Source organism: Aedes albopictus, chromosome 2 (genome assembly GCF_035046485.1).
Source record: "Aedes albopictus strain Foshan chromosome 2, AalbF5, whole genome shotgun sequence".
Lineage (NCBI taxonomy): Eukaryota > Metazoa > Arthropoda > Insecta > Diptera > Culicidae > Aedes > Aedes albopictus.
Window position 1 is genome coordinate 9,421,177 of NC_085137.1, and position 27,393 is coordinate 9,448,569.

At 40.9% G+C, this 27,393-nt stretch overlaps 2 protein-coding genes across 3 annotated transcripts in view; one reads left to right on the forward strand and one right to left on the reverse strand.

Annotated features, from left to right (window-relative positions):
• Positions 1-4,967, reverse strand: LOC134287374 (uncharacterized protein K02A2.6-like). The gene has a single exon (XM_062849119.1). The coding sequence runs from the start codon at positions 4,783-4,785 to the stop codon at positions 190-192; it is 4,596 nt and encodes a 1,531-aa protein (XP_062705103.1). The 5' UTR covers positions 4,786-4,967; the 3' UTR covers positions 1-189.
• Positions 4,968-15,499: 10,532 nt separating this feature from the next.
• LOC109429791 (transport and Golgi organization protein 1) overlaps positions 15,500-27,393 on the forward strand; it is a 33,995-nt gene continuing 22,101 nt past the window's right edge. For both annotated transcript variants that reach the window (XM_062849137.1, XM_029864306.2), the window contains exons 1-2: positions 15,500-15,678; positions 15,879-17,300. In XM_062849137.1, coding sequence (XP_062705121.1) covers positions 15,573-15,678; positions 15,879-17,300 — 1,528 coding nt within the window. In that variant the 5' untranslated portion in view covers positions 15,500-15,572. The remainder of the gene's footprint in view (positions 15,679-15,878; positions 17,301-27,393) is intronic.

Below are 27,393 nucleotides of genomic sequence, written 5' to 3' on the forward strand. Positions count from 1 at the left end.
TTTATCGCGAGACGTAAACAATAACTAAACTACTATGGACAACAATACACAGACACAGAGCACAAACGACAACCAAGTTAAAATTCATTGATGCGCTTCTATTGCATCGCGCACGACAGTAGTGCTCTGTCTTGTGCGAGCTCAGCGGCGCGGTACACCGCAATCGGGTTGTCCACAACATCTCCCCTCTTAATAGAGCTGGTAGGGGTCGAACCTGACTGGCGGCCTTCTGGTACGCGAAGAACGCCTAGGTAGCTCTACCATCGGTTCCACTTCAATAGCGGACTCGAAATCGGTCGATGTTGACGTTGACGATGACAAAGACGTTGACGGGACTGCCGGGAGCTCGTGCCGTGGCGTAGACGAGGCACAAGCCGGCTCGGAACCTATCAGGGTAGGCTCGGGACTGGAGACAGATACAGATCTTGGCGCGATCGGCGGTGTGGCTGACGTCGGTGTGCTTGGCGAATGGCTTGGCAAGTTCCAGGCACCCAACAGGATGTCGAGTGGTAGCGAATGCTGGCGAGAGTTGACCTGACCAGCGGATTGCTTCGGCGTCGTGTCAGTGGCCATACGACTCCGGAGCTGGTTGATGTGCGAGCGCAACATTCGGCGGTTCTCGACCCACACGTTGTACATCACGTCTCCAATCTTCTCGATGATTTTACCGGGAACCCACTTCCAACCGTTACGAACGTGGAGTTTGGCGTAAACGGGGTCGTCTCGGTGGAAGGATCTCGGTTGCTTGCTGTCGTTCGATGTGGGCACCGGTGTCCGTACCGGCGGAGGACGCAGAAGCTCGAGGCACGTGCGGATTTTGCGCCCGAACATGACCTCGGATGGCGACTTCTGGTCTGGAAGAGCCCGGTTGGGCGTGCTTCGGTACGTCAGGAGGAAGGTATCCAGTGCCTCTTGCATCGATCCTCTCCCCTCTCGAATTTTCTTCACGGCCCGCTTGAAGGTGTCCACGAAACGTTCCGCTTGACCGTTCGATTGCGGATGGAACGGGGCCGTCGTGAGATGTTCGATGCCGTTGGAGGTGCAGAACTCGGCGAATTCAGCGCTGGTGAATTGGGTACCGTTGTCGCTGACCAACGTTGCGGGCATACCCAGCCGAGCGAACAACCCACGAAGAATGGAAACTGTCACCGCTGAGGTGATACGGGTTGTCTGGACGATCTCCGGCCATTTGGAGAACGAGTCGACTGCGAGGAGGTAGTACTCGCCTTCGATCGGACCGGCATAGTCGACGTGGACGCGTTGCCACGGAGCGGTCGGTTTGGGCCACGGCATCGGTGGAGAGTGAGGAGGCGATCTAGCTACGGACGCACACTGCTGGCATGCTCGGACGAAGTCGGTGATGTCGGTGTCCATGCTGGGCCAGTAGGCGTAGCTTCGAGCGAGGGCCTTCATTCGCTGCATTCCGGGATGGCCGCGATGGAACTGTTCCAAGCAGCGCTTACGATGCAGCGACGGGATGACGAGCCGTTCCGCAAACATGATACACCCATCTACCACGGTGAGCGATTCCTGCCTGGATTGGAACCGTTGCAGATCGGGCCCGGCCAGTTTAGACTGGGGCCAACCGTTTTGGACGTGGTGGTAGACTTGGCGAAGCAGCGGGTCTGCTTGGGTGCTTTGCGCGACGGCTCTGAAATGGAGAGGCAACATTTTGCGGGAACTAGAAATAACTGACCTGAGATCCTCTTCCAGGTTGACGCTAGCGATAACGTAATCCTCGTCGGGCTTCACGTGCTGGTTGATCAACCGGGAAAGCAGGTCCGCGTTGCCGAACTTGTGGGTGGGCACGTATTCGATGTCGAAGTCGTACAGCAGCAGATGGAGGGCGAAGCGTTGAAGGCGGTTGGCAGTGTAGACTGGTATACCTTTCTTGGACCCGAAGATCCGGAGCAGAGGCTGATGGTCGGTTTGGAGCCGGAAATGCCGGCCGAAGAGCATCTTATGGAACTTCGTAACGGCGAAGACGATGGCCAAACCTTCACGGTCGGGCTGACTGTAGCCTTGCTCTGCTTTCGTGAGTGCTCGGGATGCGTGTTGGACGACCTTGACGGTGCCGTCGGGGAACTTGTGGCTGATCGTTGCCCCTAGTCCAACGGAAGAAGCGTCGGCGGAAACGATGATCTCCCGCTTCGGATCGTAGTGCGTGAGGAGAAGATCCGAGGAGAGGATTCGCTTGAACTGCTCGAACGCTTGCTGGCACTCCGGAGTCCACTTGAACTTCGCGTCTGCCTTGAGGAGATTGTCGAGCGGGTATCGTAGTTTGCGCATGTTGGGGACGAACTTGCCGTAATAGTTGATGGCCCCCAGGAAGGACCGTACTCCGGAAACGTCGGTGGGAGGCGGAAGCTTGACGATCGCCTCGATTTTGGCTGGATCCGGACGGAGCCCGCGACTGTCCACGACATGCCCGACGTACTGCACTTGCTGCTTCCGAAACGTGCACTTGTCCTCACGAATGGTGAAGCCGAACTCTTGGATTCGCTTCAAGGCGGCCCGCAGGTTGCGATCGTGCTCTTCCTCTGTCTTACCGCCGATGATGACGTCATCGAGATAGCCGGAAGTACACTCCAGGCCGGCTAGCATGGTGTCGATGAGCTGCTGGAAGGCACCAGGTGCAACTTTCACACCCGGCGGTAGGCGGTTGTACGAGTAGAGGCCACGGTGTGTGTTGATCGTGAGCAACTTGCGGTGCTGTTCGTCGACTTCCACTTGCAAGAAGGCGTCGGACAAATCGATTTGGCTGAAGACCGTGCAGCCGGAAAGCTTGGCGAAGATGTCGTCCGGAAGTGGAAGCGGATATTGGTTTGGTTGGAGAGCGGCGTTCAAACCCGTGGAGTAGTCTCCGCAAATTCGGATCGACCCGTTGGCTTTGCGGACTACGACGATGGGAGCTGCCCACTCGGAATAGTCGACCGGAGTGATGATGTCGAGTTTCTCCAGTCGGTCGAGCTCCTGGTCGACGGCATCGTACATGGCGTACGCCACCGGACGCTTCGGGCAGAAGACGGGTCGGACGCTTTCTTTCAGCTCCAACTTCACTTTGGTTTTACTGCACAAGCCGAGCTGGTCGCTGAAAACCTTGGGAAAGGTCGACTTGAGTGCAGCGGTAGACGTGGGAGAGCCTGACACGTGACAACAGAAGGTGTCCATGGGAACGGACCAGAGGTTGAAACTGTCCACCAGATCGGAACCGAGCAGAAGAATTTGTTTCTCGGTGACGCGGATCACTTCGCGCCGCGTGCTTTCTCCGATAGTGACGTCGCACTCGAATTCTCCATCGAGCGATAGGATGTTGCCGGAGGCTGTCCTCGCGTTCACTGTGGCCGGCGTTAGAGCCGGGCTGCCGAGTTTCCGCCATGTTTCTCGGTTGATGACGGTGATGTCGGAGGCGGTGTCTAGTTGCAGCCGAATGTTCGTTCCTGAAAGGCCAACGGAGACGAAACGGCGTCGCTGCTGCACGCTGCACACGTCGACGACTACCACCTTGCTCGACACGTCGGGTTTCCTGAAGCGTCTATGTCCTGGTTTCCGGGGCTTGGCACTCTCGCAGTATCCCTCACGATGTCCGAATTGGCCACAATCGGAGCACTTGTGATTCCTATAACTGCAGTCCCGGACGTAATGGAGCGCACCACAAAGCCAGCACGGAGTATTTGGCTTCTTCCCGGTGTCGCTGGAAGGACGCTTCACTTCTCGGTCACGCTTGTTGAACCGCTTCCCACCAAACTTGCGCACTGCTTGGACTTGGCCGTAAGGAGTGGGCGATTCGATCATCGCGCTGTCATGCTTCAAGTTGAAAAGCCGCTGACACTCCTCGGAGAGTTGCTCTAGAGTGACGTCGTTGTTGTCCTCAATCTTGGTGAGGAGGCGCGTTCGAATTTCGACGTCATTCTCCGACTTCAGGCCGCAGACGTAGACCAAGCACTTGAATTGCTCCTCGCTGAGCTTGCCTAGCTCGAATTCAACGCAAGCTTTGTTGACCCTGCATGCGAAAGCTACATGATCCTCAGTGGGATTTCTCGCAATTTGCAGGCATCGGTATCGTCGGCTGATTACCGATTCTTTCGCACCGAAAAGGCACTTCAGTTTGGTCACTGTTTGCTCGAAGGTGAATTCCTTCGGCAATTTTGGTAAAATGTAACTCACATACCTTTCGTGCTCCGCCAAGCCCAATTTCCGCATTAGTAGGCGTACTTTCGCTTCGTCGTCGAGCCTAGCAGCATCCTTCTCGAAGAGATCGTCGTATCTCGAGTACCACGCCGCGAAAGTGACGTTGCTTTCGGCCTCGTACCGGAATTCCTTAATGTTGCTCGCTAGGGAATCAAGGATTTGTTCCGGGTTGGGTGGTACCTGCACGTTGATTGGCGACGTCATGCCACGAAGGAGCTGTTGCTGCTGGTCGTCGGTATGGTTCTGCCTCTGAACAAGTTGAGCCATCAACTCATTATGCTGCGACAACTGCTGCTGCATCATCTGCACAATTTGAATCAGCAGAGCTTCATTGCCGGTGTGGGGGGCTTGCGGTTGCGTTTGGTGGGGTGGGAAGGGTACATACTGTTGATGCTGGGCGGTAGAAACAGGAATGAACGGCTGCTGCTGGTGTGTTGACACGACGGGGACGTAGATTGGATGCTGCTGCTGCTGCTGATGGACCACCGCCGCCGCCGCCGCCGGGATGATAGGCTGGTTAATTGCCTGGCGATGATTACTCACTCCCGGGGGGTCGACACCATTTCGCGCACTTTCGCGATCTTCGTCAGCCATCGCACTCCGTTTGCGTTTCTTTCGCGCGGGTGACGGAATGGTGCAGTCGATTTTTTTCACTGCGAAAATCCACTCTCACTCGCGAATTCTCGTCGCCACTTTTGTACCGTGGTAACCGGACGGTGTTCGAACCGGTGTCCCTACATCAGGGAATGATAACGCGCACGATTAGACGGTTAAAACTAATTTATTTGCGACACGTTAAAACGGTACAACAATTTATCGCGAGACGTAAACAATAACTAAACTACTATGGACAACAATACACAGACACAGAGCACAAACGACAACCAAGTTAAAATTCATTGATGCGCTTCTATTGCATCGCGCACGACAGTAGTGCTCTGTCTTGTGCGAGCTCAGCGGCGCGGTACACCGCAATCGGGTTGTCCACAACACCTTTTTAACTCAATAATATCTGCTAGTAAATTCCCTTCCAATTGGAAACGTACAAAAGTCATTCCAATCTACAAAAAACCCAATGTTAAATATATTTCGAATTTGCGGCCAATAAGTTTACTGTCTACGGTTTCTAAAGTGTTTGAGAAGCTGCTTAAAGGCCAAATCCTGCAATATGTTAATAGAATGAATTTTATTCATCCTTTTCAATCAGGCTTCAGAAGTCAACATAGTACTGAAACTGCTTTATTGAAAGTACATGATGACATCGCACAGTCAGTTGACAAAAATGGTGTAACAATTCTATTATTAATAGACTTTGCTAAAGCTTTCGACCGTGTGGCTCACAGTAAATTGATCAACAAATTGATTTCTCTGTACAATTTTTCAAATCCTGCTGCAAAACTGATAAGAAATTATTTAGAAAATCGTACTCAAGCTGTGTCCTGTAACGATGAGCTGTCTGATTTCACATCAACCATTTCTGGAGTTCCACAGGGATCGGTCCTGGGACCAGTACTTTTTTCCCTTTTTATAAACGATTTGCCAAGTGTTCTAGAGTTTTGTTCGGTACATCTTTTTGCTGATGATGTCCAAATTTATATTTGTACTGATGGTAGCAGTGATATGTATACCATTGGTAATTTGATAAACCATGATCTGCGCAATGTCATAAAATGGTCTAAAGAAAATTTACTTCCCATCAATTCAGAAAAAAAACAAAGGCGATGCTTATTACTAAGCGCAAAGTTCCTCCCCAACCACCTCTAATTTTAATAGATGGTGAAGTAGTAGAATTTGTTGATAATGCTAAAAATTTAGAACTTCTTTTCAAAAATAATTTAGAATGGGATGCCCATATAAATAACCAATGCTCCAAAGTTTATGGGTCTTTGAAAAGATTGAGTTTGATAACTAGGCATTATGACTGTGGAACTAAGTTAAAACTTTTTAAATCTTTGATTTTACCTCACTTTATATATGGTGATTTTGTCTACTCTAATGCAATGGCCGGATCAGTCGATAGGCTCGGGGTTGCTTTAAATGCTTGTGTCCGTTATGTGTATAATCTTTCACGGTATGCTCACGTATCACATTTACAAAAAAACTTAATAGGTTGTTCCTTCGTAAATTTTTACAAATACAGATCGTGCGTGACTCTGTTTAGAATAATCAAAACTTCTTCGCCCGCTTATCTCTTGGAAAAGCTCGTGCCACTACGAGGAACACGGACGAAAAGCTTCAGAGTTCCGCAGCATAGTTCTTGTTACTATAGCCAATCGTTTTTTGTTAGGGGTGTTGTAAGCTGGAACAGTTTATCAACTTATTTGAAAGAACTTAATTCAACATCTCAATTCAAGAAGGATCTTCTGCAGAATCTGCGATGATTGAGTATGATTAGCAAAAGAGAACAAATTATAGTTTTAAGAAAATACGTGAATTCCAGATGAAGAACCACATTGTAACATTAAAAAAGATGTTTATCTTAAGTTACATGCATTTGAATACCAAATAAATAAATAAAATAAATAAAATAATATAGGTTCGTCTGTGGGTTCGCTTTTTAACCTAACTTATACTTGACTTGAATCGAACTTGACAGTTTTCTCCAAAAGTTGTTATGTATTTCCCCGTGTATTTCAAACTTTAGTCATACTGGAGCCTCAATATTGCAATAACGGTTAAGGTTGTAAAAATATGGTTCTAAATAGTACTGTTACAATACAACGTTCGGTTTTTCTACTGTATTTTTTATTCGGATGGCTAGATGCGAATATCAAAACGGGAAATGCCACAAAAATTCAGCTTATTGAACGCAATGGCTTAATTTCCCCAACAGGGGCGGAAAAAAAGACTGAGTCCACAGTCCAGTGGTGAACTTAATGCGCAATACTAGCTTAAATGTAGTGAGTTGGATTTTTGTATGGTAATATAGGATAAGATGATAACACCGCTAGCCATCATGGTTTCCCATTGCGGAAATCATCATGGTTACAGGTCGCAAGCCCTGGCAAAGTGTGGAACGTTTTGATGGCTGTGATCCCTGACCATCATGTAATCAAAATCCCAGGGATACTCAAGTAACCATACCGCTGGGTTGTGGGGGTTGCGTATGTGGGGTGCATATATTGACAAGCATTGCTATGGATCGTTAGGGCTGAGTAGGAGCGGGGAATGGATCTACGATTGCTGAATTGCGATTATACCTACTGGCATAGTCGTGGTTTAACAGTGGTGGCGCCGCTTTTCACTTGTGTTCGGCCTAGGTGGTTTGTTTAGGCGGTGCGGATAGGTCTGTATGTACTTCGTACGGGCAGTGAGTACGGCTTCAGCATTGTGGTTACTTGGGTAGTGTAGGATAATTGGGTTTGGGACTGAGGAGGTCGTCATTGATTCTGCCGACACCATTGAGTGCTCAGTGTTGACGGATGTGTTGGTGACGATTTCTTCAGCTTTATAATCTCATTTATACCACGCACAAACTTTGGGAAGAGGGACTGCTTTGTAATGCAAGAGAGGGATTTAAACTCTGCGTTACGGGTTGGGTGAGGTCATGCAGATAGAAGCAACCCAGGTGACCGTGCGGCTCGGATCGTGATGGATGCATGAGTGCAGTGTGTGTGTGGGGTGCGCTCCCTGTGGGTGCAGTTGAGTCGGGGTTGTAGTGGAAAGAGACCCTTCTCTACCATAGATCGGTTTCGGTTGTACGGGCGGGATAGTGTTTGTCTCATTTGTGACGTGTTGTGCGCGATTTGCGGCCCGAGCTGCGTGGTTACTTGGGAAGTATTGTTCTCTGCAATCTAGATTTTGGTTTTAAGGTGAAGCTATGGCTGGGCTGTGCCTCGGATTTGTTGGGCGCAGGTCGAGAGAGCTGGTGGCGGTTTGTGCTGGAGGGTTTGCTCGATTGGTTATTCACTGGTGATGGCCAGTCGATCGACTGTTCACGCAGCCTGTCATTTGGATCTTGGGGTTTGTGCTCTCGAGGTTCGGGGCGTTGCTTCATTGTATCTTCACTTTAATACTAATATTCCTTGTTTGATTAACTGACTATTATTCCAGGCGCTTAACTCATTCTATTTCATAGATTGCCAGATTTGAGGGTAATGGTTCAATAGGGTGTTAGCAATCAGAGTGGATTAGAACGAGTTGGCGCCTACAATACACCAACACTAACACACATACACCAATACTTACACGCACACATGCACCTACAACTAGCTGTAAAAGACCAGTGGGCGGGACAATGGTGCCTACCCAACAGTTGTAGGTGGGGTGTTTGGCTTAGCTACATGACTTGGTCCGGCAAGCCCATAAACATCAATTGGTAGACGCATTGCCTAGTGAAAAGACAACGCAGATGGGCGAAAGCCAGGGGATGCGTTGATAATAGCAGAATAGCAGAATAGCAGGTAATATAGGATAAGATGATCAATTCTCCATTTCTGCAATCAAATGGTGCAAACAGCGTGGGTACTATGATTTCTTCTCTAACTTGATGCTGTTTGAACAATAGTGTGGGTAGCTGTGATGTTAAAGATGCAAGAAATAAAAAATACAACAACACAGTTACACAAACTTTTGCTTTAACAGCATCAAATTAGTCAATAAATCATAATGCCCACGCTGTTTGCACCATTTCATTGCAAAGATGGAGAATTGATCATCTCATCATACAAAAATCCAGCTCACTATAGTGTATATGAGCGATTCCACGAACAAGTGGGAAATTTTTCCAGTTTTTATTTTTTGTATTTTTTTATTTGCATGAAACCTTGCATACAAGTTTTTGGGGAACAAAAACGCCGTTTTGCATACTTGGTTCGCCATTTTTAATCTAGCCTTACTTATGAGAAGGGCCTATGAAAAATGCACATGATATCTTCAAAAAATTGTATCTCGAAAACGGTTTGTCCGATCGGTTTGGTGTCTTCGGCGAAGTTTTAGACAATTGTTGGTGCTATATGGAGAAAATATGCACGGTAAAAAAATATGTTTGGTTTCTGTGATTTGAACTAAAATATAGTTTTTCCCTCAAAAGTGACATGTCAATATTTTTTTATTATCCTTATGTTATAGCTGACTGAAAATGCTACCTAGTGCACAGTAGGTTGTTCTGGAGAAAAATAGGTTACAATGAAAAAAAAAATGTTTTAAAAAATTACGGTTTTCAAAAAAAGCTATTAAGTAAAGTCAAAAAAGTTTGTCGCCCTAATTTTATGAAAGTACATCAAATTTGCAAGAAAAAAGTACTTCGGTAACATTTTTCTAAGATGCACCGTTTAGAAGATATTACTAATTTAATATTGATTTTTTTGATAACTTAATAAGTTTTAGCCCTTTTCGGATGTACTCCGTGTTTCTCCAGTTTCAAAAGTATTTTTTTTCGGAAAGATTGGAAAATTTTGAGTTAAAATGACACTGACAGCTTAAAGATTTGAGTGAAATTCTCTGCCTTAAAAGTATTTTGAAAAACAAGTTACAAAATCCCACTATCAGGAACAATGATTTCTTCCAGTGGTTTTTGGTGTATTGTGTTGAAAATGTGCATTCAACTCTTGCATATCGCAAGCTCCTCAATTAGCAAGATTCAAAAGAGCGAATAAGGCTTATTTTTCAGGGGTGGTATTTGTGCGCAATAAAAAATAACATTATACTTTGTACATCAGTTTATTTTTATTCCTGTATTTTTATCAAATTATTGTTTACACAACTTTCTTAACAATATCGAATATTTTGGCATCATTGTCAGGGCAGTTTGAATAAAGCTTTGCCTTTATTGTATTTTCTGATAGAGGAAGAAATGAGTGGAATTTTTGAGTTCCTTGAATTGTTTTTGCATTATTATATTGATTATTTAGCTGCAAAGACATATTTTCGTATTCTTCTGTAGTAGAATAACAAAATGACAACTTTGTAAGTTCTTCTTCTTTTCGTTTGTTTGCCCAATTAAACAACTCTCTTGCAGTCTTTATCGGGTGTTCGCGTTCTTTGGCTAAACTTGCTCTGGTAGCCATGCGTTTTATCGTACCTCCAATAGCATCGCATGGACCTTTTCCGTGCGATGTTGCGAAGAAATGCCATTCAGCGTCGATACCATACTTTGACTTAAACTTACAAAGGCTAGAAAAGTTTTTTCGGTTTTTATACTGTGAAGCAGCACCATCTGACATAAAATAATTTTTTTTCATGTTTTTATTTTGATCAATTTGTAAAAAGTTCATCATTTTATCAATAAACAAATTAACAGCGACTGAATCATGTCTTAGTTCTTCTGAAATTATAATGAAGCTAAAATGTTTAATTTGCCTATTTTCAGTATAATATATTACGAAAGGATGGATTGTGGCCTGTTGCACGTTCCAATGGTGTGATTGAACTTCATCCTGCAAAACGAAGCTGTAATTTTCAGAAAAGTCACAAATAGCCAAAAATTCACCATATTGCAAGTTTTGTTTTGTAGTTTTCAAAAAATTGGATTGTTCGGTTTTTACAAAATCATGCGGAAACAAACTTTCTAATTTTGAGCTGAAAAATGTAACAAAGTCATCGGTTTGCTTTACAATAGTTTCTAAATCACATCTGTCAGTGGTAACCCATTGTTCGAATGAAAGCTTTTCAACAAAGTTTTCTTCCAGTTGTTTCAATAAACTGTCTTCTAAAACTGAGGTATCTGGGCAGTTTTTACATCTTCGTAGATGGCAATGAGTTGTCTTATTTTCGCAAAGTAATCTATTCGTTAATGTTTTTAGATCATTCAAGACATTGTATTTTTTTAAGCTATGTAGAATTAAATTGACATTTTCATGCGTAGTGCAAACGCAAACATTATGTGTTCCTGTGATAGTCAATAGTTTACATTGCCTTGGCCGGAGGCTTGCAAATGATGAAAACCCTATTTTTACATTGACGTACACTTCATTAAAGCGATTAAAAGCTTCTCTTAATGTCATCATTAACAATCTTTTCTGAACAGCTAATCTCTTATTTCCTGTCTTTACGCTAACAAAATCTCTTTGGCCTGGCATTGCACGGCTTATATCATCGTCCTCAAAAAAATTCAAAACCAGTTCTTTTGTTTCATTACTCAAAGCTTTTCCAGAGCTTGAACCTTGAGATGAATCTAATACATTATTTTTTTCCTTTCTTGCATCTGATGCCATATTTCTACTAGTTTTAAATTCGTCTACAATTTTTTGTACTGACCATGATTTTGGTAACAATGATAAAATTGATAGTTTTTCTTGCCTTGTGGCTGAATTTAAAAATTTAATTTTCATATTTTCTATGACTTCATTAAACTCGTTTGCTTTTTCTGTTTTAGCGTCTAATTTAAAAAGATTTCTTCGTACACCTTCGACGATTTCAGCGCACTTTTTTTTTCAGGATAGTGAACATTTTTAACCTTACCTAAATCTATAGGCGAAACACGAATAGCTGCTATTCCTCGGTTGAATATTTCGACGTCTACAGGCATCGTGAAGTCTTCATTTGATTGAATTGTGCTTAGCGTTGACGCTGATGGTATCGTGACCAAACTTTCATAGCTTTGCGAATCAGGTACAACAGGTATGGTCTGAACAGTTGGCATCCTTGAGCCACCGGCTACGCTTTGTTCTTCGTTTTGGGTGAGGTGAGCTCTTGAATCAATATGTAGACGGCAAGACGAACAAATACGAAAATCCTTGGTGCTCAGTGTGGATACCTTGGAAAATCCAATTGACTTCAGTTTTTGGATGATACCATCCGTGAGATATCGCAGCTCTTTCGAACACTGAATGTCTTTGAATGGACGAATACATCTGATTTTACTCATTTTGTAATCTGTAACATAGAAAATATTTTCCAATTGTTAGTTTTGAACGAAAATATCACAACACATATAATTAAAATGTGTATTTAAAACTTACCTTTGCACCAAAACGTGTTACACTTTCCTTTACAATTATTATGTTATCAAACAACACTGGAATATTAGCTGAAATTACTATGAAATCACTATGCTTCTAGCAACCTTTCTGCATTTACTGTTTGGTTTTCCCTAGTAGATACTGGATGAATTCAGAACCGAGTCAGACATTATTATACAGCTCACGGGTATAAATCATAGAATGCTGGGTAAAGACTGCTGGAAGATAGGTAGAGTTGAACGCTCAGGTATCGTCAGGTACGAGTTTGGAGAGTTGGAGCGAGGTAGATTTGCTGGCGTAGGTATATTGTTATTGAAGAAGATTGTAAATTGTATATACCTGAAATAAAGAGTGCGGCGGTTGTTGATTGAGGTATCAGTCGGCAGCCGTCTAGTTTGATGGAAGGTGACTAATATTATACTAATATTATACCAATTTTAATCAAAATTGGCTGAAATCTTGCGAAAAGCTGAAATTATACTAATGTCATCGTGTCAGACTACGTTGATTTGATCCACTTTTTTGTTTATTGATCTTTGTTCTGCCGCTTGTGTTGTGTGTAAGAGGTAGCGGTCGCGTTCGAATGAAATAAAGCAAGCTGACACCCGACCGCGACAACGAAACGAAGGCAGTGAAAAGTGTCGAATGTTTACAAGCCTGGGCCAGCGTGGCCATGGTGGACTAGTTCCAACAAAGACCATGTTTACAATCACCAACTGTACGTAGTACAGCTAACTGGTATCTAATTACCTGTATCTAATTACCTGTATCTAATACTTATTAGCACGTTTTCAGCAGAAGGCAATAAAAACCACTGGAAGAAATCATTGTTCTTGATAGTGGGATTTTGTAACTTGTTTCAAAATACTTTTAAGGCAGTGAATTTCACTCAAATCTTTAAGCTGTCAGTGTCATTTTAACTCAAAATTTTCCAATCTTTCCGAAAAAAATACTTTTGAAACTGGAGAAACACGGAGTACATCCGAAAAGGGCTAAAACTTATTAAGTTATCAAAAAAATCAATATTAAATTAGTAATATCTTCTAAACGGTGCATCTTAGAAAAATGTTACCGAAGTACTTTTTTCTTGCAAATTTGGTGTACTTTCATAAAATTAGGGCGACAAACTTTTTTGACTTTACTTAATAGCTTTTTTTGAAAACCGTAATTTTTTAAAACATTTTTTTTTCATTGTAACCTATTTTTCTCCAGAACAACCCACTGTGCACTAGGTAGCATTTTCAGTCAGCTATAACATAAGGATAATAAAAAAAATATTGACATCCCGCATAATCACAAACTGTAAATGCAGCGTTTCTCATACTGTATATGACTATTAACAATAGTCATTTAACCATTTTTCAAGTTGTCCGAGATAACAGCAAGCTAACCATGCCACGTACAGATTTGCCAGTTTGACAAATGGTAATCCGCCAAATTACAGTATGTGGAATAGGCAGTTAAGATAGGTTACCATAAAAAATCGCTCATATTCTCGAACAAAATTTTCACAAAACAGTAAAGGATATGGTTAGTTTATTATTCAGTTTTTCAAACAATTCACTGTATTGCAAAGGGTTAGAGAACAGTTGAACAATAAATCTGGAAGAAAAACGGACAATGTATGTGTTATTATTGATTTATGGTCCCCAATAGTATTTTAAACGTATGGTATATGGTTATGCTGCTTTCAAACCATTAAAATAAAAAGTCGCTTGTGCGTTCCCCAAAGATTCCTTTTTTATTCAAAAAACATTTATTTCGATTATATTCACAAGAAGCATTACATTTTGGGATATCCGGTAACAACTACGATGAATTAAAAATGCTTTTTGGTCTTCCTCCAATAGATACGGATTTTCCATAACATTTTTGCCTAGAGCAGGACGAATCCTTCCAACGTCCCTCGTAGTCGCACAGAGTCAGGCGAAATGGGGCGCGAAATCTGCAAAATAATTTTCGTTTGAATAGTTAAACCACCAAAAGCAAAATAGAATTAACACGCAAAACTTACCTCTGTTTAGTATAGATTGCTGCTAGGATTGCTCCAAGTGCTTCAAACAGTTTATCGCAATGCATTTTCATTTTGTTTTCCACTGAACCAGACGATGGCCGCACGAATGATTTTGTTTTTATTTTTCTACATAACTGCGCGAACTGCAAAGTTCTGTCGTTACAAATACCAATGTTTGCAACTATTTGGCAAACTGTTGAATTTAAGTGGCATACAGTGCAATACACATGTGTAAGTGAATTGTGCAAACATATTTACAAGCCATTTGAGATATGACCATTCTATATTGTTACCATGTCTCACGAGTTTTCATCGCTATAACATTTGACAATTTCTGCACAATATGATATACTGTTACAACTTGATATGGGTTATTTAGACCATTCTTTATGATCTCAAAGCATCCGGTCATAGTTTTCAACAGAAATGCACCTGATCGTGATACAGTTACCTTAACAGATAGAGGTGACGTACTGTTTGGAGTTTAATGCAAACTGTAATTTTCTATGCGGGATGTCACTTTTGAGGGAAAAACTATATTTTAGTTCAAATCACAAAAACCAAACATATTTTTTTACCGTGCATATTTTCTCCATATAGCACCAACAATTGTCTGAAACTTCGCCGAAGACACCAAACCGATCGGACAAACCGTTTTCGAGATACAATTTTTTGAAGATATCATGTGCATTTTTCATAGGCCCTTCTCATAAGTAAGGCTAGATTTAAAATGGCGAACCAAGTATGCAAAACGGCGTTTTTCTCCCCCAAAGACTTGTATGCAAGGTTTCATCCAAATTAAGATATATGAAAATTACTCGTTGCTGAAATGATATGGAACCGCTCATATATACTTATAATCTCGCTTTAATCCTGTTCCTGTTGCTTCCAGTTGTTTTTCTCTTAACCTTCCAGGACACGCGCCATCAAGCAGCTAAAACTGCACCGCGCTCGCGATTTATACAACGAGCGAGGTTTTTTGGTGGTGTTGTACTTTTTACAACAGCGCGCGCGCTGAAGGGTTAATAATTAGGTTTCTCTGCGTGCTTTATTTGAAGCATTTTTATCGGGTTACCTACATATTAGAGATGCAAGCAGTGCCATGGAATGAGATCAAGCCGAGGGGTCAACCAATAAATATAACTTTTTTTAAATTAAATTATTAGTTTTGAAATTGCTTAAAAATTATAGCACATACAAAAGTTTCGACATGTGAACAATACACCCATTATAAAAATGATATCTCAAAATGTGTCTTGTTGTTCTTTTTTGTAAAAAAGTATATTTATAAATATTTGAATGTGTTTCACTGCTTCCCTTTTATTGAGTTTTGCTTCCAAAATCCACACGTTCCATTCACAAGCCCCCCCCGTCTCGCACTTTGACAGCTGGCTCGCTCATTCATAACTTTGTGTGTGCGTTCGAAACCGAGTGATGTGGCTTTATCATAAGCAGCGAGAAAAATCATGAAAAAGTCGAATTTTGCTTGTTTTGTACATATTAGCTGTTTGGTTTTAGTGCTGGCCATTGCCGGCGGTGGTGCCAAGGAATGCGGTGATCCGGAATGCAAAAGTAAGTACGATTTTCCTGGGGGGTTCGCTGCTCCAGATTGAGTGAAAGAGCACTTTCTCGGTTGGTTGACGGGACGGACGGCGGTGACACCGTTCGTCTTCGTCTCGTCTCGCCCGAGCCACAACAGTGTGGGTCGATGTTAGCGGAACATATCCTTTTTTTGTTGTAAACATCTACTGATGTGATTTCTTTTATTTTAGCTCCGATCGCAAAAGCGTATGCGTTGCTCAAATATATGGGCGGAGGCGGCCAGAAGGTCAACTTGGCGAAAGGCGATAAGTTGTTGATTCTTGGGCGGAACGTTGGAAAGGATAATGATTACCTGGTTCAGAAGGGGGATGGAAAAATTGGTTTGGCCAACCCGTCATTCATTCGGGAGATGGAGATCCTTGTCTCGGTGAAAAACCGGATCGTGATCCCGGATGAAGACGAATCGCAGGAGCAAATTAATCCGAGTGCAACGACCGAGCAGAGCGTGGTAGATGGAACTACCATTGGCGGTGTTCCGTTCACGGAACAGCCCATGCCATCCCAAGAACCGGTACCGATGGAAGAGAAAACTCCGGATTTAGAGATGGTTCCTTCGAATCAGGAGTCATCGAGTCTTCCAACAAAAGTAACAGAGGCTTCGGAGCCAGTGAAGACTTCTGAACCGGAACCAGAAGAATTACAGGATAACGACAGTGAAACAGAAGAAGATGAAGACGGAGAAAGTGAAGACGATGAAGAGGAAGTTGCTGGAGTGGAAGATGATGAAGAAGAAGAAGCTGAAAGTAATGGTGAACAAACGTCTGATAGTTCTAGTGATAAGCCTGTAGAGCAACCTAGAACCGCTTCTGCAGAAGCATTAGAAAATGCAAACCTCAGTGAAACTGCTGTGAATGATGAAACAACATCCGAAGAAACAGTAGTTGTAAGCGAAGAAGTAGGATCTTCATCGGATAGCGTGACAACCGATTCATCAGAAACCACCGTAACGGAAGTTCCATTAGATGGTGCTCCTGAATTGCCACCGACGATGGAATCAGTGGAAGTTACCACTCCAAATTCTATGGAAGAACATCCAACAGCACCAGTCGAATCCACTGAGACCTCCACCACAGTTCCGGAAGTGGCTGATCCTACTCCGGTTGAACCTACACCGGCTCCAGAAGTTATCCCTGTTGTAGATTCTCGAGTGGAAATTCCTGTAACGGAACAACCCGAGCTTCCTCCACCAGAGACAACCCCTAGCACCGTCAATCCAACTCTCGTCGAAGATGTTCCCACTCCCACTACGGAGTCGGCACTACCTCAACCACCATCGGGACTGCTCAGGGGAGGCTTGGGAAGTCTCCTGTCGCACTCGCATCATCACCATCATCATCACGGTCACGGACATGATCATCATAATCACGACCATCATCATCATTTGCATGTCCATCATGAAGGTGGCCATCATCATCACCAACAACAGCAACAGCAACAACAAGTGGAGGTTGAACAACATGGACAGCAGATGCATCTAGAGAAGCCAGAAATTCCTGTGCAAACTGAGTCTTTGGAAGCGGAGGAGAAAAAAACGGATTTTTCGTTCAGCGAAGAAACGTTCGACCATCACAAACAACCAGAACAACAAGAAGGTAGGACATTTATTTAAACCACTGAATCAAAAATTCAACCATCGTTCAACAATAATGACAATGTCGCAACCTGAATTTGTTGCGACATTTCACTCAATGCGACATAAGTTTGCCCTAACTTGAACAGAATAAAATAAATCATGGGCGTAGCTAGTTGGGGCAGGGGAGGTGGGGTCTCTTGGAAATCCTTCAGAAATTATGTCAGCAATTTCACCAGATTTTTTTTCAGAAATTATTTCAGGAAATTCTCAACGAATTTCTCCATGGATTTTCCCAGGGATTCCTCCTGGAGATAATTCGAAGATTCAGGGATTACTCCAGGAATTCCTTTAGAGATTCCTCCAGGGATTTCTTCACAATTTTCTTCAAGGAATTTCGAGGATTTCTCCAGGAATGCTTTCAGAAATTCCACTGGAAATTCCTCCAGGATTTTATTAAAAGATTTTTTTCAGAAGTTAAAAAATAATAGAATTCCTCTGGAAATTCTTCTAGAAACTTATTCAGTAATTCTTTCATAAATTCGTCTAGAGATTTCTCCAGGAATTTCATCATTGATTCCTCTAACAATCCCACAGTAATATCTCTAGGAATTCTTGCAGGCATTCCTAGAAGATTTTATCCAGGAATTCTTCCAGGGATTACTTCAGGAATTGATCCTGGACATCCTTCAGAAATTATTAACAATTCCTCTAGGGAGTCCTCCAGGCTTTTCTCCATGAATTTCTCCTGAGATTCCCATCAGGAATCTGAGATCCCATCAGGAATTGCTTCAGGAATTTATCCAGAGATTTGTCCACGAATTTCTCCTGGGATTTTCCCACGGATTCCTCCAGGAAATCCTTCAGAAGTTCCACCAAGGATACTTCCAGCAAATCCTCTAGGGATTTCTTAAGAAATTCTTCCTCGAAGTGCTCCAGGAATACCTTCAGTAATTTTTCAGAATTCCTCCAAGGATTTCTCCTCAAATTTCTTCAAGGATTCCCCCGGGGTTTTCATCAGGAATTCCTTCGCGGATTTCTCCAGGAATTCCTTCAGAAATTCCGCAAGAAATTCCTCCAGAAATTTCTCAATGGATTTACCCAAGGAATATCTCCAGGACATCTCTCAGAAATTACGTCAGCAATTTCTCCAGGATTTTTTTCAGGAAATCCTCCCGGTCTTGGGATTTCTTCAGAGATCCTTCCAGGAAATTCTCCAGGAATACTTTCAGGAATTTTTCAGGGATTCCTCCAGAAATTCTTCCAGGGATCGCTCCAGGGTTTCCTCCAGTAATTTCCCGTGGAATTTCTCAAAGATATTTTTTTTCAGAAATTTCTCCAACAATTACTCCCAGAGTTTCTCTGGAAATTTTTCCAGGAAAACCTCCTCGATTTTCTCCAGGGATTGTTCTAAGAATTCATCCAAGAATTTCAGGAATTTCACCAGGAAATCCTGTTGGGTCTCATCCTAGGATTCTTCCAGTAATTACGCCAGGATTTTGCCCAGAAATTTCTCCAGGCATTCCTCCAGGATTCTCTCTAGAGATTTTCCCAGGAATACCTTTAGGGATTCCTCCAGGAATTCCATCAGGGATTTCTCCAAGAATTCCTCCAATGATGCCTTCTGAAATTTCTCTATAATTTCTAGGAAAACATTCCTCAAGAGATTTCTTCTGAAATTACTCCAGACATTCCTCCCAGAATTCCTCCGGGAATTTCTCAAGAATTTCCTCCAAGGTTGTTTGTTGTTGTTGTTTATTTATTTAATCTTTACCGCCTGAGGCGGCCTTCGATTATGGATAAACTTAAATCTAAAGTTACTTATCTGAAAATTGTTGTTGTTGTTTCTGGCTTTTCATTGTATGACACCTTATTTTGTAATTCTTTACACTTGTTCTCATGCTTCTTCTAGCTTCTTCCTTTTTATTCACCACTATTTCCTTCTGCTCCATTCACGGTCGTCTGTTTCCTTTGTCCCTACTTTGGCACTCGTTACACTTTCTTTCCACACTTCTCTTTTCTTTCTTCTTTCTTCGCTCTTTGGTCTTCCGTTCTAAATCTTCTTCCGTCTTTCCTCCTCCTTCTTTCCTTCTCCTTCTTTCCTCGTCCTCTTTTCCTCCTCCTTCGTTCTTCTCCTTCTTTCCTCCTTCGTTCTTCTCCTTCTTTCCTCTTTCCTCCTTCGTTCTTCTCCTTCTTTCCTCGTCCTCTTTTCCTCCTTCGTTCTTCTCCTTCTTTCCTCCTTCGTTCTTCTCCTTCTTTCCTCTTTCGTTCTTCTCCCTCTTTCCTCCTTCGTTCTTCTCCTTCTTTCCTTCTTCTTCGCTTCTACTATCTCGATGATTTCCGTTGTGGGCTTCTCATTCAGGTATCTGATAATTTCGTCCAGGCAATATGCTTTTGATCAGCGAGACGTGTACCGATTAGGAAGAGGCGAGGAACTTGACGTCCTCCTCCGCACAGCCACCCTCGTGTCATAGAAAGCGTATACCAGCGAGACGTGTACCGATAAGGGCGTAGCGACGGTCATGACTTCTACACCCGCACGGCCACCCTCGTGGCGTTGGTTGATCATTCCTAGATTCACTTTACTATTACTTTAGAGCTTTTAGTAGAACTTGTTACTTCAGACTCTAGTTTAATTTAAAAACACTTCACTAATACTTTACTTTTGCAAAAGAAAATAAAAAATGAATAACTCTTTTAAAGAAAAACTAGAAAGGACGAGCAAATTCCTTTTAATTCTACTACTGTGCTTATCTTCGGACAGATAGGCCTATTTCGTCTGTGACTTACAGACTTCTTCAGTGTCAAGTGCTCGACTGAAGAAAAACCTCGCATTCGTTGTGGTATTTATACTAGGAGTGTATGTGCAGGTACGTGTGTGGGTAAAAGTGTAGGTATAAAAATGTAGGTACAAAATTGTAGGTACAAAATTGTAGGTACAAAATTGTAGGTACATATTTGTAAAAAAGGAGGTGTATCTGCCTGTTAGAAAACAGGGTGTCAATAAGATACCTAAAGCTAGGAAAATTCCTACCGATTTGGTAGGTAGTCAATTGGTGTTTGTTGTGTTATTTTTTTTTTTCCCGCCGATTTGGTAGGTAGTCAATTTGTGTTTTGTGTATTGTGTAATGTTTTGTGTGTGTTAGGTAAAAATTTAAACAGCCACGTGTACCCATTGCCCTGATCCTTGTTAAGTAGTTTTTTATTGTTTTGTTTGTAAATTTCTAAACTTTCTGCAACATCAAGTTTCCATGGGTTTGTAATGTGTCGTAAGAGTTTAATATTTGAAGTATTCATAAAATGTCCTTCATTAAAAATATGTTCAGCAACTTTAGATTTAAAATGATGAATGAGTCCCTTGTCTGTGTCTTTGTGTGCTTTTGATACTTCCGTTATGTGTTCTTTGAATCGTGTTTTGAGTGTGCGTTTTGTTTGTCCTATGTATATTTTGTCACAGTGATTACATGTTACTTTGTAAACACCAGATTTTGTTAAGTTGTCCAACGGGTCTTTCGTAGATCCCAAGAGAGTTTGAAGTTGGTTAGCTTTGCTTGTGAAAACTAATTCAAAACCAAACTTTCTGAGAATTGGTCGGAGTTTTTTGGTGTCATTGTTGTAGTTCACAGTTATCCGTTTAAGTGTAGGTTCTGTCCGTGTCAGTGTAGTCAAAGAACGTCTGTATTGTTGTTGTGTCTTTTTGTTGATGATCTGTTGTATTGTTTGTTTTGTGTAACCGTTCAACTGTGCTGTTTCGAAAATGTAATTAAGTTCTTTCGTTTTTCCTGTTTCACTAAGTGGAAGTGTCTGCATTCGGTGTATCATGTGATTGTAGGATGCAATTTTGTGTTGATGTGAGTGATTTGATGAATTTGGAATAGTGCGTTGAGTGTGTGTCGGTTTTCTGTAAATTTCGAAGGAAAGTGTTGATTCTTGTTTTACGATGAGTATGTCCAAAAATGGTAGTTGGTTGTTCTGTTCAATTTCACAAGTGAATTTGATGTTTTTGTGTGCATTATTGATATTGTTCAAGATTTCAGGTAAAAGATGTTTCTTAACAATGCTAAACACGTCGTCAACGTATCTCCACCAGACTTCAGGAAGCTGTTTGTTGTTTTCTAAGCGTTTTTCCAAATTTGCCATAAAAATTTCACTTAAAAATGGAGAAAGTGGATTGCCCATGGGGGCACCATTAAGTTGTTTGTAGGTTTCATTTCTGAACGAAAAATAATTTTCTTCCATACAAAGTTTGGTTAATTTGATGTATGTACGAACTTTCTTAATCCAATCTGAATTTGAATCTTCATATTGGTTCAGAAGCCAATCTTCTAGTAGGTTAATGGCCTCTTTAACTGGAATGCTTGGAAATAGTGATTTAACGTCGAATGAAACTAAAATTTCATCGTCGTTAACGGATAAATTCTGTACTAGTTCTGTGAATTGTTCGGAATTCTTGACAGATCTACTGTGAAATTTTTTAGGCATGTTTTGGAATTCTTGTACTAAATATTTGGCAATTTTGTGTGTAGGTGAACCAATGGCTGAAACAATCTCACGCATTTCATTTCCAGGTTTATGAACTTTGGGAAGTCCTTTTATTCTTGGCAATGAAGGGTTAGATTCTTTCAGGCTTTTAATGACGCTTCCTAAAACTGGTGTAGACTCTTTGAGAGTTTTGTCAACACGTCTTACTAATCCTGGAAGAGGATCAGTACGTTGTTTTCGGTAAGGTCCATTTTGAATCTTGTTATTCATTATTTCATCATAGTCCTCTTTGTTCATGATTACTGTTTTGTTTCCTTTGTCAGCTTTCAGATAGAAAACTGGTTTCTGGTTAAGTTCTTTGATTATTCGTTGTTCTTTCAGGTGTTCTTTGTTCAATTTGTTTTGTTGTGTGTTTTGAATAGTGTTAGCTGTTTGTGTTCTGATTTCTTGAATCTGTGGTGTCTGTAAATTGTTCGTGTTGATAGCTGTTTCAATGTCGATTATGGTTTGTGTTGAATCTGGTTTAGAGTGTACTGCGTAGTTAAGACCTTTGTTGAGAAGGGTCAACTGTTCTTCCGTAAACTGTTCGGAAGAGCGATTGACCACTAACCCAGTCAGTTCTTGTGTTGTGTTTTGTGGTTGTGTAGAAGAACATGTAAACTTCGGATTTTGCATCTTTAATGCTTTAAGTTTTTTATCTAGTAATTTCCTTTTTCTTTCTGATTCACAAAATTCTGCAACTTTTACCTTTGTTAGAAAATTAGGGAAAGATTCAGGATAATCTTTCGCTAACTTTAAATGGAGAGAATAACATTCCAAAGTTTTCATGTTGATCTTGCTGTGTAGTTTTTTGATGCTTTCTTTGATGAGTGTTTGTTCAAGTGTCTTTACTATGTTGGGGTTTGTGGCTGTTTTAACTTTTACCTTGTGACTTACGGGAGTAAGCCTGTACTCTATACACTTCTTGAGAAACGCGATATCCTTGTGTAATCCTGCGATGGTCTTCTTCAACTCGATGAACTTATTCGGCTCTGACTTTGGCTTGGTTGCCATCTTCACTTTACTATTACTTTAGAGCTTTTAGTAGAACTTGTTACTTCAGACTCTAGTTTAATTTAAAAACACTTCACTAATACTTTACTTTTGCAAAAGAAAATAAAAAATGAATAACTCTTTTAAAGAAAAACTAGAAAGGACGAGCAAATTCCTTTTAATTCTACTACTGTGCTTATCTTCGGACAGATAGGCCTATTTCGTCTGTGACTTACAGACTTCTTCAGTGTCAAGTGCTCGACTGAAGAAAAACCTCGCATTCGTTGTGGTATTTATACTAGGAGTGTATGTGCAGGTACGTGTGTGGGTAAAAGTGTAGGTATAAAAATGTAGGTACAAAATTGTAGGTACAAAATTGTAGGTACAAAATTGTAGGTACATATTTGTAAAAAAGGAGGTGTATCTGCCTGTTAGAAAACAGGGTGTCAATAAGATACCTAAAGCTAGGAAAATTCCTACCGATTTGGTAGGTAGTCAATTGGTGTTTGTTGTGTTATTTTTTTTTCCCGCCGATTTGGTAGGTAGTCAATTTGTGTTTTGTGTATTGTGTAATGTTTTGTGTGTGTTAGGTAAAAATTTAAACAGCCACGTGTACCCATTGCCCTGATCCTTGTTAAGTAGTTTTTTATTGTTTTGTTTGTAAATTTCTAAACTTTCTGCAACATCAAGTTTCCATGGGTTTGTAATGTGTCGTAAGAGTTTAATATTTGAAGTATTCATAAAATGTCCTTCATTAAAAATATGTTCAGCAACTTTAGATTTAAAATGATGAATGAGTCCCTTGTCTGTGTCTTTGTGTGCTTTTGATACTTCCGTTATGTGTTCTTTGAATCGTGTTTTGAGTGTGCGTTTTGTTTGTCCTATGTATATTTTGTCACAGTGATTACATGTTACTTTGTAAACATCTTATTGACACCCTGTTTTCTAACAGGCAGATACACCTCCTTTTTTACAAATATGTACCTACAATTTTGTACCTACAATTTTGTACCTACAATTTTGTACCTACAATTTTGTACCTACAATTTTGTACCTACATTTTTATACCTACACTTTTACCCACACACGTACCTGCACATACACTCCTAGTATAAATACCACAACGAATGCGAGGTTTTTCTTCAGTCGAGCACTTGACACTGAAGAAGTCTGTAAGTCACAGACGAAATAGGCCTATCTGTCCGAAGATAAGCACAGTAGTAGAATTAAAAGGAATTTGCTCGTCCTTTCTAGTTTTTCTTTAAAAGAGTTATTCATTTTTTATTTTCTTTTGCAAAAGTAAAGTATTAGTGAAGTGTTTTTAAATTAAACTAGAGTCTGAAGTAACAAGTTCTACTAAAAGCTCTAAAGTAATAGTAAAGTGAAGATGGCAACCAAGCCAAAGTCAGAGCCGAATAAGTTCATCGAGTTGAAGAAGACCATCGCAGGATTACACAAGGATATCGCGTTTCTCAAGAAGTGTATAGAGTACAGGCTTACTCCCGTAAGTCACAAGGTAAAAGTTAAAACAGCCACAAACCCCAACATAGTAAAGACACTTGAACAAACACTCATCAAAGAAAGCATCAAAAAACTACACAGCAAGATCAACATGAAAACTTTGGAATGTTATTCTCTCCATTTAAAGTTAGCGAAAGATTATCCTGAATCTTTCCCTAATTTTTCTAACAAAGGTAAAAGTTGCAGAATTTTGTGAATCAGAAAGAAAAAGGAAATTACTAGATAAAAAACTTAAAGCATTAAAGATGCAAAATCCGAAGTTTACATGTTCTTCTACACAACCACAAAACACAACACAAGAACTGACTGGGTTAGTGGTCAATCGCTCTTCCGAACAGTTTACGGAAGAACAGTTGACCCTTCTCAACAAAGGTCTTAACTACGCAGTACACTCTAAACCAGATTCAACACAAACCATAATCGACATTGAAACAGCTATCAACACGAACAATTTACAGACACCACAGATTCAAGAAATCAGAACACAAACAGCTAACACTATTCAAAACACACAACAAAACAAATTGAACAAAGAACACCTGAAAGAACAACGAATAATCAAAGAACTTAACCAGAAACCAGTTTTCTATCTGAAAGCTGACAAAGGAAACAAAACAGTAATCATGAACAAAGAGGACTATGATGAAATAATGAATAACAAGATTCAAAATGGACCTTACCGAAAACAACGTACTGATCCTCTTCCAGGATTAGTAAGACGTGTTGACAAAACTCTCAAAGAGTCTACACCAGTTCTAGGAAGCGTCATTAAAAGCCTGAAAGAATCTAACCCTTCATTGCCAAGAATAAAAGGACTTCCCAAAGTTCATAAACCTGGAAATGAAATGCGTGAGATTGTTTCAGCCATTGGTTCACCTACACACAAAATTGCCAAATATTTAGTACAAGAATTCCAAAACATGCCTAAAAAATTTCACAGTAGATCTGTCAAGAATTCCGAACAATTCACAGAACTAGTACAGAATTTATCCGTTAACGACGATGAAATTTTAGTTTCATTCGACGTTAAATCACTATTTCCAAGCATTCCAGTTAAAGAGGCCATTAACCTACTAGAAGATTGGCTTCTGAACCAATATGAAGATTCAAATTCAGATTGGATTAAGAAAGTTCGTACATACATCAAATTAACCAAACTTTGTATGGAAGAAAATTATTTTTCGTTCAGAAATGAAACCTACAAACAACTTAATAGTGCCCCCATGGGCAATCCACTTTCTCCATTTTTAAGTGAAATTTTTATGGCAAATTTGGAAAAACGCTTAGAAAACAACAAACAGCTTCCTGAAGTCTGGTGGAGATACGTTGACGACGTGTTTAGCATTGTTAAGAAACATCTTTTACCTGAAATCTTGAACAATATCAATAATGCACACAAAAACATCAAATTCACTTGTGAAATTGAACAGAACAACCAACTACCATTTTTGGACATACTCATCGTAAAACAAGAATCAACACTTTCCTTCGAAATTTACAGAAAACCGACACACACTCAACGCACTATTCCAAATTCATCAAATCACTCACATCAACACAAAATTGCATCCTACAATCACATGATACACCGAATGCAGACACTTCCACTTAGTGAAACAGGAAAAACGAAAGAACTTAATTACATTTTCGAAACAGCACAGTTGAACGGTTACACAAAACAAACAATACAACAGATCATCAACAAAAAGACACAACAACAATACAGACGTTCTTTGACTACACTGACACGGACAGAACCTACACTTAAACGGATAACTGTGAACTACAACAATGACACCAAAAAACTCCGACCAATTCTCAGAAAGTTTGGTTTTGAATTAGTTTTCACAAGCAAAGCTAACCAACTTCAAACTCTCTTGGGATCTACGAAAGACCCGTTGGACAACTTAACAAAATCTGGTGTTTACAAAGTAACATGTAATCACTGTGACAAAATATACATAGGACAAACAAAACGCACACTCAAAACACGATTCAAAGAACACATAACGGAAGTATCAAAAGCACACAAAGACACAGACAAGGGACTCATTCATCATTTTAAATCTAAAGTTGCTGAACATATTTTTAATGAAGGACATTTTATGAATACTTCAAATATTAAACTCTTACGACACATTACAAACCCATGGAAACTTGATGTTGCAGAAAGTTTAGAAATTTACAAACAAAACAATAAAAAACTACTTAACAAGGATCAGGGCAATGGGTACACGTGGCTGTTTAAATTTTTACCTAACACACACAAAACATTACACAATACACAAAACACAAATTGACTACCTACCAAATCGGCGGGAAAAAAAAATAACACAACAAACACCAATTGACTACCTACCAAATCGGTAGGAATTTTCCTAGCTTTAGGTATCTTATTGACACCCTGTTTTCTAACAGGCAGATACACCTCCTTTTTTACAAATATGTACCTACAATTTTGTACCTACAATTTTGTACCTACATTTTTATACCTACACTTTTACCCACACACGTACCTGCACATACACTCCTAGTATAAATACCACAACGAATGCGAGGTTTTTCTTCAGTCGAGCACTTGACACTGAAGAAGTCTGTAAGTCACAGACGAAATAGGCCTATCTGTCCGAAGATAAGCACAGTAGTAGAATTAAAAGGAATTTGCTCGTCCTTTCTAGTTTTTCTTTAAAAGAGTTATTCATTTTTTATTTTCTTTTGCAAAAGTAAAGTATTAGTGAAGTGTTTTTAAATTAAACTAGAGTCTGAAGATTCCTAGATTTCCTTGTAGTTTATGTCTTCTTATTAATCACTGTTCCCTATGTGCTACAGGTAACTTCACATTTCGCTGCTTCGATTACTGCTTCATCCTCGTTGGGCTTTCTCTTCTTCTTTCTTCATTCTTCTTTCTTTCATCTTCTTTATTCCTTCTTTCTACAGCTTCCTCCTTTCTGCTTTCTGCACGCCTCCATCGAATCGCGGTTCTGGTTTTGTTTCAGACAGCGAGACGTGTACCGATAAGGGCGTAGCGACGAACATGACTTCTACGACCGCACGGCCACCCTCGTGGGATTTCAGTTTCA